We start from the raw sequence: 22,072 nt of genomic DNA on the forward strand, positions 1-22,072 counted from the left end.
ACAATTCACTGTAAGGAAATTTATCACGGCGAAGAAGCAATTCAATATAAAAATTGCATCCGTTAAAAACAATTGGTAGTTATGGATTTTTATTATTCCCGGAAAAAAACTAAAAAATGAAATTTATTGTTACCAGTTTTTACTCCGGTGCGCTGCTAAGATGAGACAATCTAGCGTGACCCACCGGTGGGTCACCCCGGCGTGAACGTGTTAAGAGTAAAATATTCGTTTTCTCAAAGGACTTATAAATTGATATATGTTGCAACTGTAATAAGTCATGGTAGTCTTGCATGCCTACCTCACTCTTTAGTAATTCGATTCTCCATGCTGATAAGTTAATATAAAAATGTTGTTTCAAAGTATTGCAAATAATATATACATATTTGGTATACGCATATTATAGTATATGCACATTTGTATATGCATATTTGATATAGAAAGTTCACGAAATTTCCTTATTTATCTGCTCTTTGATACATAACATAACATAATCATTGATACATAAACAATTAAAGAATTGTTTAATCAAGCAAGAATTATAATCCTCTTGTTTGCTGTCCAAATCTGTTTATAACGTTTTCAATTAATTCTGAGTCATCTTTGATTCTTTTCTTATGCGCACTGAGCATGCATAAACTACATAATCTCTCGTGAGACATTGTAGACTGATTTCATGTTTTGATGTTTCGCATTTACAATAGTGCACGTAGTAGCTGGCAGAGTTAGGCCAATTTTGATTGCCTCCGCTACAGCTGGATAAAACGGTGTGGCTCAATAACTAAATCGATGTATTCGTGAGATTCGTAAGAATTTTCACTATTCCTCCACATTTCGCACCACGTTGTAGTTTCAGTGATGAAATTCGATGAGAGCAGATCGTTATTCATAGTATATACATCTTCTAAAACTTCAAGATATGACGCTTTGTCCAGTTTGTTCATCGTATTCGGGAAAAGCTGCAAGAGTGAAAATGATTTTATTTGTGTAGATGAAAAATGTTCTTGCAAAGAGAATATAATGGAGTCAATAAGGAATAAAGATTGACCTCCTGAAAAATTCTTCTGCGTTTTCAGGAGGCACATTCGATCTATAAACTTGTCTAGATGCCACTCGAGGTCGATTCATTTCTATGCTTAATTCCTTGCTAATGTATTCTGCTTTCGTGGAAATTGCAGTAAACTCTTCAGGAGCATTGTTTTGATGAATTAGCTGCACATCTATCAATTTGACTACATAATCAGTTACTTCTTTTAGATCTGTGTTTATTTTTTGCAACTGATTGCACACAGGCTCAAGCTTGGCATAATAAGTAGCAATAGCGAAAAGTGATACAGTGTATGTTGACGTTGTAGCAACTGATAAAAGTATATTAGCTTTCACTTTGGTGTTTTTGTTTGCCGCTTTTTCTGTAAGGCCTTGCTTGATATGAGTGGAATCTCGGCGTTAAGCGCGAAGCGCTTCCAACCGATTCATCTATACTGTTTTGGCATTTAGAATAGAGGTTATATACAGTTCAAAGTTCTAAGTTAGGATCAGATAATAAGTCCATGATGAGGTGAGGTATGAGTTGATTCAGTAGTACATCAGTTGGATGGGGAAATCCCCTGGATTAAAGTTGTGAGAAGATGCAGCACGTCTTGGTCCTTCAGCAAGTCTTTAAGTTCACTGATGAGGCTAACAAGTCTGTGGGCTGTAGAAGAAGGCGTGTTCTTGGTCGTTTTCTTCTTTCGACTGGGGCGGGCCTCGCACCCCGTGAAATTTGAGGTGTGGTTTTGCATGCAGTTGCAGCATTTACCTGGGGATTCTCGGCTCTTTCTGCACTGGAATGAATAGTGCCTTTCGGCACATTTCATGCATCTTGGGCTGGAGGAGCATGAGCGTTGAGTGTGACCGAAACTCTGACATCGAAAACACTGCAGCGGCAGCCGACCGCCGTGATATTTCTCTATGCTGATCGTTCTGTAAGGCCCTCAAAAGCTTTTATAAGTGTAACAAACTTTTCAGAAAATCGTCTGGTACTCTTGTACTTTTCAGACCAACGTGTTTCACTGAGTTGTTAATTCGGAATTTTTTAGGAATTTTAGGAATTTTTTTCCGTCTCAACGTACTTTCTCTGAAAGGCTAATAATTTCCTTCGTTGCTCCTATAGTATTCTGTACTCCCTTAACGCGGTTTAAGTCGTTGATCACGAGATTCAATACATGATTGGCACAATGAAAGAACACAGCTTTAGGATATTTGTCTCGAATCAATTTTTGAACGCCACCTTCTTTGTCAGCCACAAGCACGTTAGTATACGAAACTACTCTTTGTAGTTATTTGTGTTTCAAAGTCAGTTGCTATGCCATCAATATAGTTTCTTGAGGCAAAATTTGCAAGTACGAGAAATTCGTACGTTTTTTTAAAAAAAATATCTTGTTAACCCATTTTGTCCCAAATTTATATATTGAAATGATACAAAAAGTGGTTTTATGGAAAAGGTGGTATAATATATTATCGAAATTAATTGGTTTTTCTACTGCTAGGGCATTCAAAAAGTCTTTGATGGATCAAAAAGCACTTGCTCCTTATAATTCCAGATCTAATCAGAAATAACTAAATCATTGTGGTATCTGAGAATCTTTTTAATTCCCCCAGATAAATGAAAATGCTGAAAAAAGTTTCCCACCACAATGAATGTCTTTGAAAAAAGGAACTGTCCTAAATATATGACTCTGAGCGTTAACCGGTTAATAATGAAGAAATGAAGAAATGAAAATTGAAAAATATTAAGAGATGATAGTATATGTAATAAATAACAAAACAAAATGTAATAACAGAATGTTTTTAATTTTTTTTTGTTCTTTTTTTGGCGGGGATTAGTTTGTTAGAGGGTTGCCCCCCCCCCCACCTTTTTATATTATTCTGCTGGCACCCTTGTAAACTTAATTTTCTTAAGGGTAATCAATTTTAAAACCAAATCAATTAAAAGAATTCTCCTGGCCAGTTGCAGCATTTGGTTTAACCCCTTGGGGACGGGTGATTCAGAAAAGCATTCGTACAAAATCAGAATCAAGTTGCAATTAAATAAAAAACGGTAACTTAAATGTAGTCGTTACTAATTTGACAGACTTACTTTGCATTTATTTTAATTATTGTTAGTTTAATCATATACATAATCAATGTTAATTCAAAGTATAACTAAATAGTTTTATTTTGAACAAAGTAATGGTGAATTAAATAAATCAAAAAATTATAACTCCGCCTACAAATAAACTGCTAAAGAAATACTTTGATTACCAGTTTTATCTTCTTACCCTGATTGATACGGTTTTTTGCTGTCACGTATTTGTGACAGTCGGCGCGAAAGGGTTAAAGTACTTTAGATATTAAGAATAATTAGTTACAACATTTTGTTTCTTCGACCTTTTTCTACTGGTTTTAAAACTTCTCTCAAAATTGGCTACTCTTTCTTTACAAAGAAACAAAGCAATTTCGTGAAAAATTACAATTTTCAATCCACCACTTTTTATTCTCAATGAATTTCATTAAATACTGGGAAAAAAACAGGTCAGCTTGCTTGCGGAACTCGTGCGCCCGAATTAGAAACGGTGTATTAGTTTATGCTGTGATCCTACAAGTCCTTTTCTGACACAGATACATACCCTCCGACTTGTGAGGATTTTGAAAATAATTCTTTCTAGTGGTAGCGAACAAAAGTAGAAATATTTAAAGCAAATGGATCTCTCGTAAAACCTTTATCAGAACTTAAGAATCTAGCCATATGGACTGCACTTTTATAAGTAATAGTGGACAAGTTACGCTAAAATTAATTTTTTTAAAATATTAAGACATTAATTTTGCTACCGTCTGAAAAGAAGATTTCTGAAACTACGGAAATTCCGTAGCAGTTGGAGGGTATGCAGATATTTTGTTCAAGCAATATTCCCGGCTAAAGGTTTATAGTAACCGGTTCATTGTAATTCTGTTCCATCATCTTGTTCCCTTTGCTTTTGTCCCGTTAGCGTATCCGTTACTAATTCGTTTTATCTAAGCTGATATAGAAGGTTTTCTCCATTTTTTATTTGTTCGTTACAGTGGTTATATTTCAATGATCCTAAATATGTTTTTTGTGTAGTTAACTAAAGCATTATTTTATTATTTCCCTCAACTGAAAATCTGGAGCGGAACTTAAAATGGTTATTAAGTTTTAAAAACTTAGTTGTCGAATTTATTATGAATATTTACGGAATTACCTACAATTTTTTGATGATTTATTTTTAATGAAAATTGTCTTTCTTTGTATTCCGTTATTAATATAATTACGTTAATGATTATATGTTGTTGATTAAAAAAGGACTTACGTGCTAAGCACCTCCACGTTGTAAGGTTTTAAAATTATTTTCCATTAATTCCTGTCTTGAAAAAAAAATGTCTTGAAATTGTAATCTGCAAAAACTTAACAGCCGAAAATTAAATACTGGGGAAAAAATTGATCAGCAAGACTTTCCACTATCTCCCCCCGGAATTAGATACGGTGTATTAATTTATGCTGTTAATGTTACGATTTCATTAAATACTGAAATATGGCTACAAAGATTTAAGCGTAATTAAAAAAATTACCATTTTCATATCAACCACTTTTTATTTTCAGCAAATTACAATAAATGTTGAATGGACACGAGATAGGTAACAAAGATGCCAACTTCCTCCGGGCAGCAAATATATTTTTTCAAGTGGTAGTTTATCAATTGTGATTCTTGGTTTAATAAATTCAATTTAGTAGATTTTTATCTACCACTATTTCTAAATAATTCATAGGCTTCTATAATTCACCACTTTGTAGTATTTATTTCATGCTATACCTTTTAAGAAGAAGGCAAAAATAATCAAATATTTGCAAAATTTGCATTGTAATTATTTACCGTTTTTTTAATTATTTTGGCATGTCCGGAGTAGTTGACATCTCTGAGGTAATATCAAACATTAGTCGAAATAATATTCAGCACAGCATGTTTGTTTATGCCTAGCGTAGTAAAAGTCGAGTGAAGTTTCTCAAAGGAAGCACGAAGAAACCTATTTTGGTATATATACCTTATATAAAACTTATTTTGTTATTTTTGAATTTCCTTCAGTAGTTCTCGAGATATACATTTTTAATAAAAAAAAGCAAAAATTTTCAATTGCTTTTTACTAACTGGAATATTTTATTTAGAAATTTTACAGTTTTCATTCCACCACTTTTAATTCTCAGTGAAGTTCATTAAATGCTGGAGAGAAAAAATGCGACCAACCGTAGGACATGTAGTTTGCTCTATGAATCAGGAACGGTATGTTAGTTTATACTGCGAAATTCACGAAAAAAGTCACGGTAGTCTAAAAAATATCGTTGTCCATTTTCAACACAGTTAGTTATCTAGCTAACAAGAATTTCTTATTTAGAAAGTCATTTTAACTAATGATTAAACATATAAAAGTTTCTTTAGCGCATATAGTTTTTTTTTCTTTTTTTTCTAAAATTATGTACTTTCAATTTTTTCTGTTACATTTGAGAAATGTTGACTACCGCTGTCTTTCGCGCGCTTGTATACCACGAGCCTGTTTACCTATGAAGAATATTAAAAACAAAATCTACTTCGAGGTTGGTTACTTATGAGGATTTTTTATGAGCTTATTAGATCCACTGTTTCTTTCTTAGATCCACTGTCTGTGATTGAAGCCAGTGCTCATAAAGCCTAAATGAAGTATTTTCGAGTTATTATTCATTTCGAGTTTTTAATCATTTTGAGTTTTCAAATTTTTATTCATTTAGAGTTCTCGAGCTTTTAATTGTTTCGATCTTTTATTTTTCACTTCAAATTGTCTTTGAGATGGAGGGTCTTTTATTTGTTGCTGTTGAGATGCGATATTTTGTATAAAGTGCTGCTAAATTCAGTAAGGCCATTATAAATAGAATAAAATCCCTATCGAATAATAGAAGCAATAAGCAGCCTTGGTCTTTAAAAAGTAAAAAGTGGTGGAAACTTTTTATGAGGTAAACTTAATTTTCATAGTGTAGTCGATTTTAAAACCTAATCAATTAATTAAATTAACCAATCAATTTCTCTTGGCCAGTTGTACCAATTGCATACCTACCAACTTTTAATCCTTTCGGGGATGGTTTTCCCCAGTGGTAGTAAATTCGAATTTAAATTACAATACTAGGCTGAAACATATGCTGCATTTGCATTCATCTTATGTGGACTGACGCGACTCATACTCATACTCATATGTGTTGGTTATCTTAGCATCAGCCCCGCTAGGGGCTCCAACTAATTCATCTGAGTAGAAATAAATAATAAATCGCCGAAGCGCAACTGAAAGGTGAAAGTTGGGGTTCAGTATCTTTTACTGAGAGAAAATTAAAATTAAGTAGTGAGATTGAACAAACAAGTTTGAGAGAGAGAGAAGAGGTTTTGTGGCAGACTGCCTCGCCTCCCTTCGAGGTATTACCCCGAGCTTCACAGGTGCACAGTAGCCACATAGCCCCAGGGAAAAGGGGAAATACATAATAAATGCGCAAAATTATTTACAAGTATTTACAGCTATTTACAAAATTTACGGGACAAAACTCCGTCGGATAGGAAAAAGGCGGTTGCCGGGCTATATTTTATGTTGTCTTTGATGANCTTCGAGGTTGGTTACTTATGAGGATTTTTTATGAGCTTATTAGATCCACTGTTCCTTTCTCAGATCCACTGTCTGTGATAGAAGCCAGTGCTCATAAATTCTAAATGAAGTGTTTTCGAGTTATTATTCATTTCGAGTTTTTAATCATTTTGAGTTTTCAAGTTTTTATTCATTTAGAGTTGTCGAGTTTTTAATTGTTTCGACATTTTATTTTTCACTTCAAATTGTCTCTGAGATGGAGGGTCTTTTATTTGTTGCTGTTGACATGCAATATTTTGTATAAAGTGCTGCTAAATTTAGTAAGGCCATTATAAATGGAATAAAATTCCTATTGAATAATAGAAGCAATAAGCAGCATTGGTCTTTAAAAAGTAAAAAGTGGTGGAAACTTTTATGAGGTAAATTTAATTTTCATAGTGTAGTCGATTTTAAAGCCTAATCAATTAATTAAGTTTACCAATCAATTTCTCTTGGCCAGTTGCAGCAATTGTTTATATAAAGAATGATTGGTTAAAACATTTTGTTTGTCTGATTTTTTTCTACTAGTTTCTAAATTTTTCTGAAAATTGGTTACTCTATGTTTACAAAGAAACAAAGCAATTTGTTGAAAAAGTAAAATTTTCAATCCACAACTTTTTATTCTCAATGAATTTCATTAAATACTGGAAAAAAAACTTGATCAGCTAGATTTTCTAATGTCTCTCCCCGATTCAGAAACGGTGTATTAAGTTATGCTGTGGAATACCATATTAGTTCAATTCTTGCCACAAATATTTCGTTCAAGCAATATTACTTGTTTATAGTAACCAGCTCATGATACTTTTTTATTCCATCATTTTAATCCCGTTGCCTGTGTTCTTTGGGCGTTTCTTTTACTAATTCGTTTAGTCTATGCTGGTATAGAAAGTTCACTCCATTTTTTGTATTCGTTACAGTGGTTATGTTTGATAGATCCTAAATATATTTCTTTTGTCTAGTTTATTAAAATATTATTTTTTTATATCCTGTGACAGAAAATCAGGAGCGGAACTTTAAATGGTTATTCATTTCTTTAGAACTTAACTGCGGAATAAAACGTCGAAATTATTAAGAATATTTACAAAATTACTCATAATTTTCTGATGATTTAGTTTCAATAAAAACAGTCTTAAGTTAAGTGTGGATACTCCCGTATCGGTGATCTCATGAAGGTCCATTCACCTCTCTGGAGTATCCATAATAATATAGGGATGGGGATAATTACTGATAATGTTTAGAAAGGATGTGATTTGAGAGTTAGGATTGATATAATGGGGTTATGTAGTCTCATATCAAGTAATAGGTCTGTATTAGAAAGCTTCTTTAATCTTGCGGCGTTTAACATTAGTCGGAAACTCAAAATTGTGTCGGTTGTACGACGACGGTTATAAAATGAAATTTTAAACATTAAAAATCAGTGTTTTCCCTCACGTAGTGTTAAATGAGAGATATATTAAAGATTTTAATAGCAAGAAAAAATCTACGGCGCATACATAATTTATGAATTATCATCAGTACTTTCCATTTCTCATAAAAGTTGCACTTTTACAATCAGCTGCTATAGAAACGATAATAAAGAAAATTACTTTTAAGAAGCAGGGGACGTTATTTTGATAACCGAAGGACGAAATTGCACTTTCTCGGTAGCAGAAGTAGAGAGAGCAGGTTTTCTGTTGACCCGTTAAACCCCGAATACTTTAACTTTCTGTTTGAAATAATATAAGCACTTAGTCATTTAAAATATCTTATGCAATAAAAACTTTATTCTTTTAAAATAGAAATTTGGTTCACGCACACAACTGGTTCACTTTTTAGATAGTCTGTGCAGACAACTTTTAAAAAAACATAAGGAGGCTTTCTAATGTAGGAGGCGATGCCACACCCCACCTGCCAATAATAGTCATTTCCCTATCCTTATATTCACAGTAATATAAATCTGAATGGTAGGAATTAAAAATCTAACTTCTCTTGTTTTTATCATTTACTACTACGAATAGTAGTTTCTATATATTTTAGAGAACTACCTTACTGTCACCATATTCAAAACCAGTCGTTTTCCTTTCATTACATTAACTGTAATTTAAATCAACGAGTGGTGAAATAAAATATAAATATTTCTCAATATAATTAAAATTTTTTGGTCATTTACAACTATGCACAGTAAATTATATGTTTTGCATATCCACTTATTTTTGAACTTTTTGTTTAAAATTGTCCAATTCTTTAACCGGTTAACGCCCAGCGTCATATATTTAGGACAGTTCCTTTTTTCAAAAACATTCATTGTGGTGGAGATATACACNTCTCAGATACCACAATGATTTAGTTATTTCTGACTAGATCTAGAATTGAAGGAGCAAGTACTTTTTGATCTATCAAAGACTTTTTGAATGCCAATACTTTTTGAATTTAGATTTTACTGGGTACCGGGGCCGCTTCGCGGCCCAGGTACCCAGTAAAATCTAAACACTAGGACTAGTTGAATGACATAACAGTAGAAAAACCAATTAATTTCGATAATGTATTATACCACCTTTTCCTTAAAACCACTTCTTGTATCATTTCAATATATAAAGTCGGGACAAAACGGGTTAACCCATGTCTATTTTCTCAACTCTTTCATTGCGTATTCGTATTCCTCGTGTGACGCCCTTTGTGTAACACACATGCGGCTTGGGTAGGGGGTGCCACACCCTGGATGTATCTTCGTGCCGTCCTTCTCTGTATTGTGCTATCTGTGCTTCTATTTGGCAAGGGCTTAAAAGCCTGAAATGAGCCTGCAAATGTATGTAATTCCAATAAAAACTTTATTGAAATAGAAAGTTGGTTCAAGCACACAACTGGTTCACTTTTTAGATAGTCTGCGCAGAAAACTTTTAAAATACCATGAGGAGGCTTTCTAACGTAGGAGGAGATGCCACACCCCACCTACCAATAACGATCATTTTCCTATCATTATATTAACCCGTTTTATCCCGAATATATATATATTGAAATGATACAAAAAGGGGTTTTATGGAAAAAGTGGTATAATATATTATCGAAATTAATTGGTTTTTCTACAGTTAGAGCATTTAAAAAGTCTTTGATAGATCAAAAAGTACTTCTTTCTTTTTCTTTATTTAAACAAAACTGGGTGCCTAGGTCGCGCAGCGGCCCCTACCCCATTCATCATGAAAATTATATACAGTGAATAAAACATTTTGAATTATGTAACAATGTGGCAACATTATAATAAAGTAACCATGAGTAGAAGTATGTACAAACTTGATCGGAGATTAGCATTAATTGCCATTGAAAAATGAATACTGCAATGATTAGATGGATATACATGAAATACGAGTTTAATCTGTGATATTTACATTAATTGCACTAGTAATTTGGAATTGAGCATTAAACATTGATGATAGCATATATACAGAAAATCGGGATTCAAAATCATGAAGATTCTACATAAATTTTGCAAAGCCTTAGTGGCGCTATCTAGCATGCTTTAATGATTTGTGGTAGCCATAAAAAAATCAAGCCGTTTACTTGTGAAATAATAAAACAATGAAAAAATTCAATACGACAAATTGGCGTTTTTACATAATACTAGAAATATTGATGGTAGACTTAAATTAAAAATAAAGATAAAATATGATTTGATATGTACAATAACTGATTTTTGAAAAATGAAAGACATAATTGATGATCAAAAAGTACTTGCTCCTTATAATTCTAGATCTAATCAGAAATAACTAAATCATTGTGGTATCTGAGAATCTTTTAATTCACACAGATAAATGAAAATACTGAAATAAGTTTCCCACCACAATGAATGTCCTTGAAAAAAGGAACTGTGCTAAATATATTGCGGTTTTATTTTTCTGAGTTTTTAGTTTGTTGAGAGTACTAATATACATCTGACAATGTTGAATCCCTCAGATTTTGAGATTTAGTCTGAAAATCATATGTTCACATCTATCGTAAAATTATTGATATATAAGATCGAATAGAATTAAACTATAATTTGGTAAGAAAGTGCTTTTTAAAATTCAATAAAAGACAAAGGACGAAACGGGAGGACTTCCGTTGTCAGTGACAATCTGATAAAACAAGTAGGTAATCAAATTTAATAGAACAGATGCCTTACGCTGTCGATTCTCTTTGGTGAATGTTCATATTTTTGAAAATAGCTTATCTCGAAATAATATCCAAACATTTAAGTTGAAGTACCCTGTGTACCAATCAGGTAATTAAATATTTAGAAAGGTTAAAAAAAGTTTAAAGAAAAACTGAGCAGTCGGTGTTTTTTTTCCTTAGCTGATACAGTGATGGCTTTTTAATTCACTGTTTGGAGAGAAATGTTTTTAAGGAATTGTAGGCAAGTTATTCACTCACTTTGGAAAATTTTTCGATTTTAGAGATTCGATATCGTGATGAACCCTATTATAGTTGTTTGTATATATACCATATAATGTTTTCATTTCATAATTATTGCTTAGATATTATTTCATGTTGAAATGAATATTTTCTGACGGAACAGAAATTGTAAAATTTTGCGATAGCCAAAAAAAGATATATAGAAGCAGGGTTTTTGTAGGTATGATGTAATCAAAATCAATTTTTGTCTTTTTACCACTACAAAGGGTAAAAAAACGGAAACTATTTCTTACCTACCACTAATTTTTTTTTATAAAGCTCTATCTATATATTGACTCAGATCAAAAGATTACTTATATTATTGATGTATTATAGTAAACAAAACTATCCTATTGTTTTAAAATAACGTTCAATAGAGAGCTATGTATTTACTAGTTTCAAATAAATAAAAAGAAATATCGATTAAAATGCATATTATTAAATAATTTTTAATTTACTTTAATTTATTGCTTATTTTTATTTTTATTATTAGTTATTATACAGTTATTTTTTAATGCTTCATTATTATTTTGTTGTTTAAATCATAACTTATCTCTGCTAAAATGAACTTAAATAAAATCAAATTAAATACAAATTTACTTTTTTATTAATTGCTTCTTGATAATATAATTTTATAAATTTCTATTAAAAGGACAAACAGAAGATCATGTTTCTTTTACTTCGATGTTTTTAGTTTTATATAAATGAGAAAATAAAATTTTCGGAACATAATTCTTTCCATTTTTTTTATCATTCAATAATTTATCCTAAAGTACATAAAATTGCCCATTAGGTTTTGAGAGATTGAATTGCCTTAAAAATTACAGAAATTTCTTTTAGGGTTTTATAAATATATATCAGAGTGTTTTTTATATTAAGAAAATTGTACTTATAGTTAGGAAGATATCTTATATCCTATATTCTAGTTATCCTTGCAATTTTTATCCTTTTTAAGAATTTCAAATGTGAGAATTAAAAAGATAGTTTTTGTTCCTATCCTTTTTCAAAGTTGTCTTTTCAGCTTAATTATATTTGTGCAGCAATGCTTACTTATCTAAATTTCCTTTACTGACATAAAGCATATGTTTGGCAATATTATTTTTACTATTAAAAGTACTCCTAGTTCCTAACGGTTGCAACTTTTAAATAATTAAAGAAATTAAAAATGAAAAGTAATGCTATTATAAATATTCTTTAATACATGATTGTCTTGCTGTTTTATTAAATATATTTTTCAAATACTTGAAATTTATTATGCTTGTTATTAAAAGTTTGAAAATATGAACTATTAATATAATAAAATGAGTATGAAAAAATATGGGGGACATATTTTTTTTAAATATTATTTAATATCTGAATTCCAGTTTCGAAATAATTAGATTTAACTTTAAATTTATTTTCAGAAATTCTTTCTTTACAAGGGAAGTTTTTACCATCTAGATCACACTTTTCGAATATATTATTTCTTTGTATATTATTTTTTTATGAAAATTGCTATATATGGCCCATTAAGTTTAGGCCAGGAGAAATTTCTTGTAAATAAAAATTAAAATAAAAATATGTCGAAGTATTTTATAGATCATTTCAAATAAAATAATCCAGAGTATTATATTTTTTTCTTTCATCGATTGATAAAAATAAAAAGTGCTAAAAATTTTAATCGAAAATGCTCTCGAAACAATGGACGCAATCTGCCTTGTTATTAACCTTAGTTTCTCAATCAGTTAAGTCTTTATAGGTTTTTTCCTTTTTCTTTTCATTTTAGTATTCTCATTGTTATCAGGGAAATTTATCTGCCATTCGTTTTAAAATAACGAAATTACGTTTTTTAGTTTTATGCAATATAATTAGTTCCTTACTTGGAAAATTCCCTAGAATTCGGTGGCGTATTTTTCTTAAATATTTAAAATGAAAAATAAAAATTATATACTGTGATATTTTTTCAGACATTAACTTTGACTTACGAACGCTTTGACTTCAATCTGTGAGATAACAAAGTCCACCAAGTTCCAATAGCAAATCAAAACCTCTGGGGGTACTGTACCTTGGTCTTCTTTACACCATTCTTCTATGCATTTAACTTCGTTAATGAATCTCATTTTTACCCTAATTAATCTTCGAAATCTGCATTATTGGTGTCCAGTCATCATTAATACAATGAAATTAAGGTCTATTGCATTAAAATGTTATTTCAGAGTAATAGCACCTTAGAACATAAACAGAATTTCTGCTCTACAACTGTACCTTGGTCTTCTCTGCACCATTCTTCTATGCACTTAACTTCATTAATGAATCTCATCTTTGCCCTAATTAATCTTTGAAATCTGCATTATTGGTGTCCAGTCATCATTAATGCAATGAAATTAAGGTCCATTGCATTAAAATGTTACTTCATAGTAATAGCACCTTAGAACATAAACAGAATTTCTGGTCTACAACTGTACCTTGGTCTTCTCTGCACCATTCTTCTATGCACTTAACTTCATTAATGAATCTCATCTTTGCCCTAATTAATCTTTGAAATCTGCATTATTGGTGTCCAGTCATCATTAATACTATAAAATTAAGGTCCATTGCATTAAAATGTTGTTTCATAGTAATAGCACCGTAGAAAATGAACAGAATTTCTGCTCAACAAAATCACTATGGCACATGTTTATCAGTGCTAAAAAATGGACTACACTGAATTACATTTGGTTTAACTATCGTTTTCTCACTTACTAGGACTTAATCTTAATAGTTCCAGGGGCTGACCGTAAATATGATAATTAGTAAGTGCAGATGATATTTTAAGTTGAGAAATAAGTCACTGAAACGTACGTTTTCCGAATAAACATACCTTTTTTCCAAAGGATTCAGATTTCTGAACCGTAAAATATTTTTTTAAGTATTGGTTTTTAACTTTTATTTTTCCATTTTTTGTTGGCAAATAATGTTTTTTTTTTCAAATCACTTTGCTTCTTCTCGTTCAGGTCTGGAAAGTCTTGAAAATGCATGTCTATTTTTAGAACTCTTGAAAGATGATGACTATTATATCCAATTTGTAATTTTTTGAAGAAATTTCAATCAAGAAATATCTTACCGCTTCAGTTTCTTGGAATTATTCATTTAAATATTTTTTTTATTATGTGACCTTTTATAAGTCCCAGTTAACATATAACCTTACATAAGAAAAATCACAGGTTGGTACTTCCCGTTCTATGGTTAATTGCTCTCATCCCTTACTTTACTATGTGCAAAACAGAAACCTTTATAACACATAGACATTTACAAATCCCTAAACAATCTTAGACATTTATAAATCCCAAAAAATTTAAATATTTATTTAAAATCAGTGCTGAAATGTATGCAAAAATGATTACAATGAAACTAAATGTGTCTCAGGGAAATAATTTCAATTGAAAAAAAAAACTAAATGAATTTGACATATCAATTTTAATTCTCTCTGAAAATAAAATCTTCATAAAAATAAAGACTTGTAGCGTTCATTTTATCCAACCCGTGTTTAATTTCTCTCGTAGTTGCTTCATTTTATTTTTCTATTTGTTGATTAAAGAATGTGTGGAAGTGATTGTTTCTTTTTTTAGTAAAATAATTATCGTTTATGGGCCGAAAAACTATACAAAAAAACGTCACAATCTTATTTAATGTTGTAAACTTTAATTTATGCATTTTTGTCCCAAAGAAAAAATAAATAAATTCTCAATTTATGTTAAACTTATAAAAAAAGCAGCGAAAAGAAACATGTTTTCTCTTTCTGAAAACACAAGGAACAAAACAAAATTACTGTTCAAAACTTGGCACATTATTGATTTTGCTGCCAGACTTCCCTCTTTACTCAGTAAAATAAAAAAATACTTTTTTTTTCCATTTTAACTCAAGTACATGCCATTTTTCTACATGTTTCTTGCTTTAAAGATTGCTGTTTTAACAATTAATGTGTAAAACGAAGTTAAAATCGATTGTAAGATTTACTGAAATGTTTAAATAGATTTTAATAATAAAAAAAGATATAAGTTTTTGTTGCTTTGTCGATTATGCCCATATAATGTGTAGGTATAAAAGTAAATATTCTTCGTTATAGATATGTTTTATGTTACAAAATGTGTTCTAATATTCAACAACATAAATGTGTGTTATTAATATGAATAAGTTTTGAAATTTAATAGGATTAATATGATCGAACTAATATGATAGAATTAATATGATCGAACTCATATGATAGAATTAATATAATTATATATTATAAATGTACTGCTATAATATACTAATAAACTGCTACTTTTTCAAACTACTTTATGTATCTCATATTTTGTCTTGTAAAGAAAATTAAAAGTTATTATAGTTTAATTAACAAATACCAACTTTTTTTGCGCTTGAAAGCTTCGGTGGATATTGTTTTTTATTTTATTTTATTTTATTTCACCGTTTTCTTTTGATCAAAGATTACAGCTTTTTACTTCAATTTCCATTTAAATTTTTTTCTGCTCTAGTTTTTTTCCTTTTTATTTTTTGGAGAAAAAAGAAAAAAAACAAAATATAATTTTTAACTCGCAAAATTTAAAAACAAATGAGTAAATAAAACATTATTTGCATAAAGTTTACGTCATTAACTGCAAGAAGACAGAAAAGAAGGTTAGAAACTTTCCGTAATGCATGTCTTCCGATTATGTCATTGATCATATTTACGACCAAAATGACAGCTAGAAAAAAAAAAAGTTTTTAACGAATCACACCAAAAAATTTCTATACTATAAAAAAACCAAAATATAATTTCTTATACACAAGACTTGAAAAGAAATCAGTAAATAAGACATCATTTGTATTAAGTTTAGATCGATAGCAACAAAAAGACAGAAGGGAAGGTAAGCAACTTTTTATAATGCAATGCATGTCTTCCGTTTACGTCATTGATCCTATTTATGAGCAAATCGACAGTTTGTAAAAAAAAGTTTTTTAGCAAATCTCACCAAAAAAAAACTAGTAAGCAACAAAACAGCTTTTCTAATTTTTTTTTTAAATATTACCCTCAAACTAGAAAAGAATCAATAAATATTGTGCTTAAGTTGCGAAGAAAATTAATTATTCACATTTATCCTTTTTAACATAAGAGATGCATTAAAAAAAACATTTTTCTTAAATACATTAAAACTACATAAGTTTTTTACACTTTCAAATACTTAGGATGATAAGCCGACAGGACTGTTTAGGGGTCAGGGAACTGGCCTTGAAATCAGAAAGTTTCTGGGTTCGAATCCCGGACAAGGCAAGGATGTTCTTTCATTCTCTGTACTATAGTTCGTTCACCAGGAGTTGGCTCTCGGTTCCGCCTTCATCACGTGGTATCGGATGATACTATTTCGCTATTTTGGGTAGAAGGATGTGAACAAGGCTGCTATTTGGCGATCGTATGACAAAAATATTTATTTCGCAATCTTCATGTGCATATCTTGAACATGTGCATTTTATTTTATAAACTTGTTGATATTTCTCTCTTTCTATAGAATAGTTTGTTCTTTTTGAGATATTTTGCAGGGAAAAAGTTTTTAAACATAAATTAACTAGAATAACGAAAGGTATAATAGCTGATGATAAAGCGAAGTAAGTGACTGAAAAAGAATTCACTGTTTGTGTTTGGCCATCACCTTCTATATGAAAAAGCCTCCACACGGTTTCTTATAAGTAGTCTGTGCAGACTATTTAAAAAGTGAACAGTTTGAGAGCATGGAAACAAATTCTATTTTGAAAGTGACGGAGAGGAATTTGTCATATATATTTGAGAATTGAATATGTAGTGGTAGACAAGTAAATAAGACAAACTAATCATATTAAAAAATTTAAAAAATTTTTTAGACATATATTTGCTAACACTTTTTTATTTTTACTAGATTTTCTATTAAAGCATACCTGCCAACTTTTAATCCCTTCCATTATCATTTTTCCCAGTGGTATTAAAATGGAATTAAAACTTCANTAGTCTGCGCAGACTGTTTAAAAAGTGAACAGTTTGAGAACATGAAACCCAATTCTACGAAGTGACTGAGAGGAATTTGTCATATATGTTTGAGAATTGAATCTGTAGTGGTAAACAAGTAAATAAGACAAACTAATCACATTCATAAATTAAAAAAAACTTTTAGACATATATTTGCTAACACTTTTTTATTTTTACTAGATTTTCTATTAAAGAGGTCTTTGGTAAACTGGTTTGCCTTCATAGTGGTCTGATTGGACTACCTATAAAAAACCGTGTGGAGGCTTTGCGCGCGTTAGAGGTTATCTCGATTTCAAGCGGGGAAATGCTTTTCCTCTTACTTCCCCGCTCTGAAATGAACTCTGCGTCCGAGGAGGTGGAGTCAAGTACCAACTCCTGGTGAACGAACTATACCTATCATTACTGTGGGACAAGGTCGGCACACTCAATATGGTGTCTCTGAAAGAGTGCCCAACAAATCTGTCCTAATACACCTGAATTGACGTTAGTCCAGGTGGGCATGTAAAAGAATAGTTAGGATAACAGAAAATTAAAAAATTATAAGTATACATTTTTAAATAAAATTCAAGCATTTTAAAATGTTTCTAAATGTATGTATATTTTTTTAATTATAGATTTTACAGCATGAATAACGGTGAAGAATATACTTTTCTGATAACCTCCCATGTGAATATAGGGGAAATAAAAAATGTTACCATAAGATGGGAAGAAAATGGCTCTTACGATGAACGTTGGCATCTCGGTGAGGCTGTTTGGCATTTTAGAAGTACGAATGTCAATATTGAAAGAATAAACGTCACCCGACTAAATTTTGATCCTTCTACTGGGTAAGTTTACAAAATAATAGTTCTTGTTGTCATTCTGTTTAGCAAAATTCTTTGCATATTTAGTATTGAATTAACTGTAAAAATGAAACTTTTTGCACTGTTTAGGGAAAATTTTGCCACAGAGTTCCCTGTTTAGGCAAATATTATCAAAATGAACCATAAACCAACAACGGAATTGAATTTGATGAAATTCTTTGACTTTACTAATTACTTATTAATGGGACTACCTTGAGGCAAATCTCTACATCGTAGATCATTCCCATACAAATCCAATGTATTATTTTGTTATCAAACAAATGTTTTATATAAATTTCATTTTGTTCATCGACGAGAGGATTTGTTTAATTCTTTAATGGGTCAGTTATTTCACTCAAAATCAAGGGTTAATCAAATTAATTTTGAAATTTAAATAGGCATACGGAAAGAAATCAATCAGCTAAGTAAATAAAATATATTCTTTTATAAAATAAATTTTATAAATGCTATCAATTGCAAAATCAATTGTATATATTATCATTTTTATGCATTTTCTAAAACTAACACCTGGTCGCCAAATTTTTTCAAATATGCATCAACAGAGTTGACAATGGATCAATTTAAAAATAGAAACAGAAGTTTAAAGTGCTAAAATAGTTTATCATGACATTTAAAATTGATGTCAAGTATAAAGTCTTAAAAAAAGTGAAACTAGATCGTAGCTGCCAACTTTTACAGCAGTTGAGAAAGTTTTTTTAAAATTATTTTTAGCAACAATTTACTCTTTTGATGTATTAAATCTTCAATTTAAAGTTCCAAAAGAATTTTAGACCTACAAAGACAAATCAATAATTAAAAAAATTTGTATATATGATCTATTTGTTTGTTTATTTAGCACTTGACNCTGCTCTGCTCTCCTTCTTGTTGTTATTCTGTTTAGCAAAATTCTTTGCATATTTAATATTGAATTTACTGTAAAAATGAAACTTTTTGCACTGTTTAGGGAAAATGTTGCCTTTTGATGTATTAAATTTTGCTCTTTTGATGTATTAAATCTTCAATTTAAAGTTCCAAAAGAATTTTAGACCTACAAAGACAAATCAATAATTAAAAAAATTTGTATATATGATCTATTTGTTTGTTTATTTAGCACTTGACCAAGGCATTAGTAAAATGATACAAAATATTAAAATCTAAATTAACAAAGCTATCTTTGAAAAAAACGCGCTTAAAAGCAGCAGAATTTTCAAAATTAAGAATAATTGAAGCAATTAAAAATCAATGGAAGTAAAATAAAAATATGACCACCGAAGCCGACGTCTTCAGGGGGTACCGGCCTAGGTAGCCATAAAACAAAACCTTTTCTATTGAGAGAGAGGACGAATGCCAAATTAACTCTCTCAGTATCACGAAGGTTTTGTATATATCCAGGAAAAAATAAGTGAAATACATAAAACCATTCAGAAAAGAAATTCAAACAAAAACTTGAGAAAATAAAAACTCACATTAAACCGGTCAAACAGCGATTTCACAAGCAAACTAAATGCAAAGGAAATACTTAAAACAAATGAAAACAACGCCCTCTATTAAAATGCGCAGATTGAAAAAAGGAGAAGAAAGGTAAAAGAGAGGATTACATAACAAATTAATATAATGCTTAACTGGGGCTGCTCAGTTAAGACTTGAATTGCGCCCTGTTAAAAGAAATAAAAATCTAGTATTCTTCAATCATTTTCTTAATCAAAAAACTGACATTACAAAAGTTAAAAGGAAAATCATTGTTACACAAGTTATTCACAGCCTCCTGAAAACTTTCAACGTCATTGCAAACATTTTTAATCCTAACCAATTGTGAAAAAACTAAATTTTTGAAAATTTTATTGCACAGTTTAGTATTAAAGTTGCAGAAAAAAAAACTTAAAATTTAAAAGCTTTTATTTTATCAAAAACATCAATTGATAAAAGAAGTCTTTAACTAAATTTTTAGCATCCAACTTCTAAGCTTTGAGATGTGATGTACGCATGTGAGTAGCTGCTATTAAATATCAAAAAGCATAATTTGAAATTATGCTTTCTAAGCATGATTAAGAAAAATATTGTTATAAAACGAACGGCCTTTTTCTTTTTATTTAACTAAAACTGGGTGCCTGGGACGCGCAGTGGGCCATTAACCCATTCATCATGAAGTATTTACAAGTTGAATTAAAAAACATTTTGAAGTATGCAGCATTTAGGTAGCATTACAGAAGATCAATCATATATGCTTGATAAATTAAACATGATATGATATTTAATATAAGTCATGATTTATGCAATAATCAGAAATTTTCGTGAATATAAAAGCACAATTGATTTTTAAGCATTAATTGGTAGATAAAACGAACGGTTGTTAAACTAGAGAGGCTTTATTGAAATTTATTTTAAACTAAAACGTGGTAAGTTCAAAAATGAGAAATTTCTTTGGAATGGAGTAAAGAAGAACCTTATACTCACCATGTAGAAGGTTGAAGAATTATGACATTTTAGTCTATCTAGCTGAAAGCCCATATTTTGAATACCATGGAATGTTAATAATCTAAATGATTAAATTTCGATTTCAAAACCTTGTTGTTTGTAACCTTTTAAGGCACCACAACGACTGCTAACCATAACGAATGCTTGTAAATAGTGAACATATGATGGATGGGATAGGGGCCCCTTTGCGGTCCCCATTTGAACCACAGTGCTGTGACATAATGTTTTTAACCATTTACCTGCCGAACTACTATTTGGCACTTACAGAAAAAGTGCCTTTTTGGAAACCTTGTTGGAAGGTTTGCATATAAGTTATATGCAAGTTTTCTTCGATTGACTACCAAACATGCCAACTGTTCCGCATTCAAAAAGTAACTTAACCGGTTAACGTCCAGCGTCATATATTTAGGACAGTTCCTTTTTTCAAAGGCATTCATTGTGGTGGGAAACTTTTTTCGGCATTTTCATTTATCTGGGTGAATTAAAAGATTCTCAGATACCACAATGATTTAGTTATTTCTGATTAGATCTAGAATTATAAGGAACTAGTACTTTTTGATCTATCAAAGACTTTTTGAATGCCATAACAGTGGAAAAACCAATTAATTTCGATAATATATTAAACCACTTTTTGTATCATTTCCACCTATAGATTCGGGACAAAACGGGTTAACTCTAGGATTTACCTGAAACCACCAGTAGGGGTTAATTTAACTCTTATGAGAAATTGATGTTATTCCGAAGTAAACGATATTTTCATTGATAAATACAGCTATTGCTGTTGTAGTCGACCATTAACCCCTTGGGGACGGGTGATTCAGAAAAGCATTCGTGCAAAATCAGAATCTGGATGTAAATAAAAAACGGTAACTTAATTGTAGTCGTTGCTAATTTGACAGACTTACTTTGCTTTTACTTAAATTATTGTTAGTTTAATTATATATATAATCAATGTTAGTTCAAAGTATAGCTAAATAGTTTTATTTTGAACAAAGTAATGGTGAATTAAATAAATCAAACAATTATACCTCTGCCCACAAATAAACTGCTAAAGAATTACTTTGATTACCAGTTTTATCTTTTTACCCTGATTGATACGGCTTTATGCTGGCACGTATTTGTGACAGTCGGCGCGAAAGGGTTAAAGCAGAGGGGATGGCACCTATTCGACTTCTGCCACACCCATACGTCACACCCGTTTATAGGGTACACCCATTCATACAACCATTCATTGCTCCACAGATCAAAATTTTGACATGAAACAGAGAACGATCTATCTCCAATTCAGTACCCCCAGAGGTATAATTTGTTATGGGAACGTGGAGAGCTTTGTAGCCCGACTGATTTAACATGCATCAGTCATCAATTATTACACTGGAAGTCTTTGGCTGGGTGAATTCGAACTTCAGTTCGAACGTCTGAACTAATAACTTAAATTTCAAATGTTCCGAACTGAACAACTCCTTTCAGCACCCTGCCAACCCCTATCTCGACCCCGATGAATATTGTTAAAAAATCATATATAAGGGTTTTTATATAGAGATAAAAACTTTCTATTGTTCATGGGATGACAATATAACAATAGAGTGTAATATTGTATGTCACAATATTCTTTGGCTGGAGTTAAAGGCATATGAAAATAAAGGTAAGACATTAATATATAGACAATACGCATTAGCGCACGTGTTTT

At 30.7% G+C, this 22,072-nt stretch overlaps 1 protein-coding gene across 1 annotated transcript in view; it reads left to right on the forward strand.

Moving 5' to 3' along the window:
* LOC107440367 (pancreatic lipase-related protein 2-like) overlaps window positions 1-22,072 on the forward strand; it is a 152,227-nt gene that overhangs the window by 119,133 nt on the left and 11,022 nt on the right. The window contains exon 9 of the mRNA XM_043048725.2: window positions 17,680-17,892. Coding sequence (XP_042904659.1) covers window positions 17,680-17,892 — 213 coding nt within the window. The remainder of the gene's footprint in view (window positions 1-17,679; window positions 17,893-22,072) is intronic.

This window comes from Parasteatoda tepidariorum, chromosome X2, assembly GCF_043381705.1.
Source record: "Parasteatoda tepidariorum isolate YZ-2023 chromosome X2, CAS_Ptep_4.0, whole genome shotgun sequence".
Taxonomy (NCBI): Eukaryota; Metazoa; Arthropoda; class Arachnida; order Araneae; family Theridiidae; genus Parasteatoda; species Parasteatoda tepidariorum.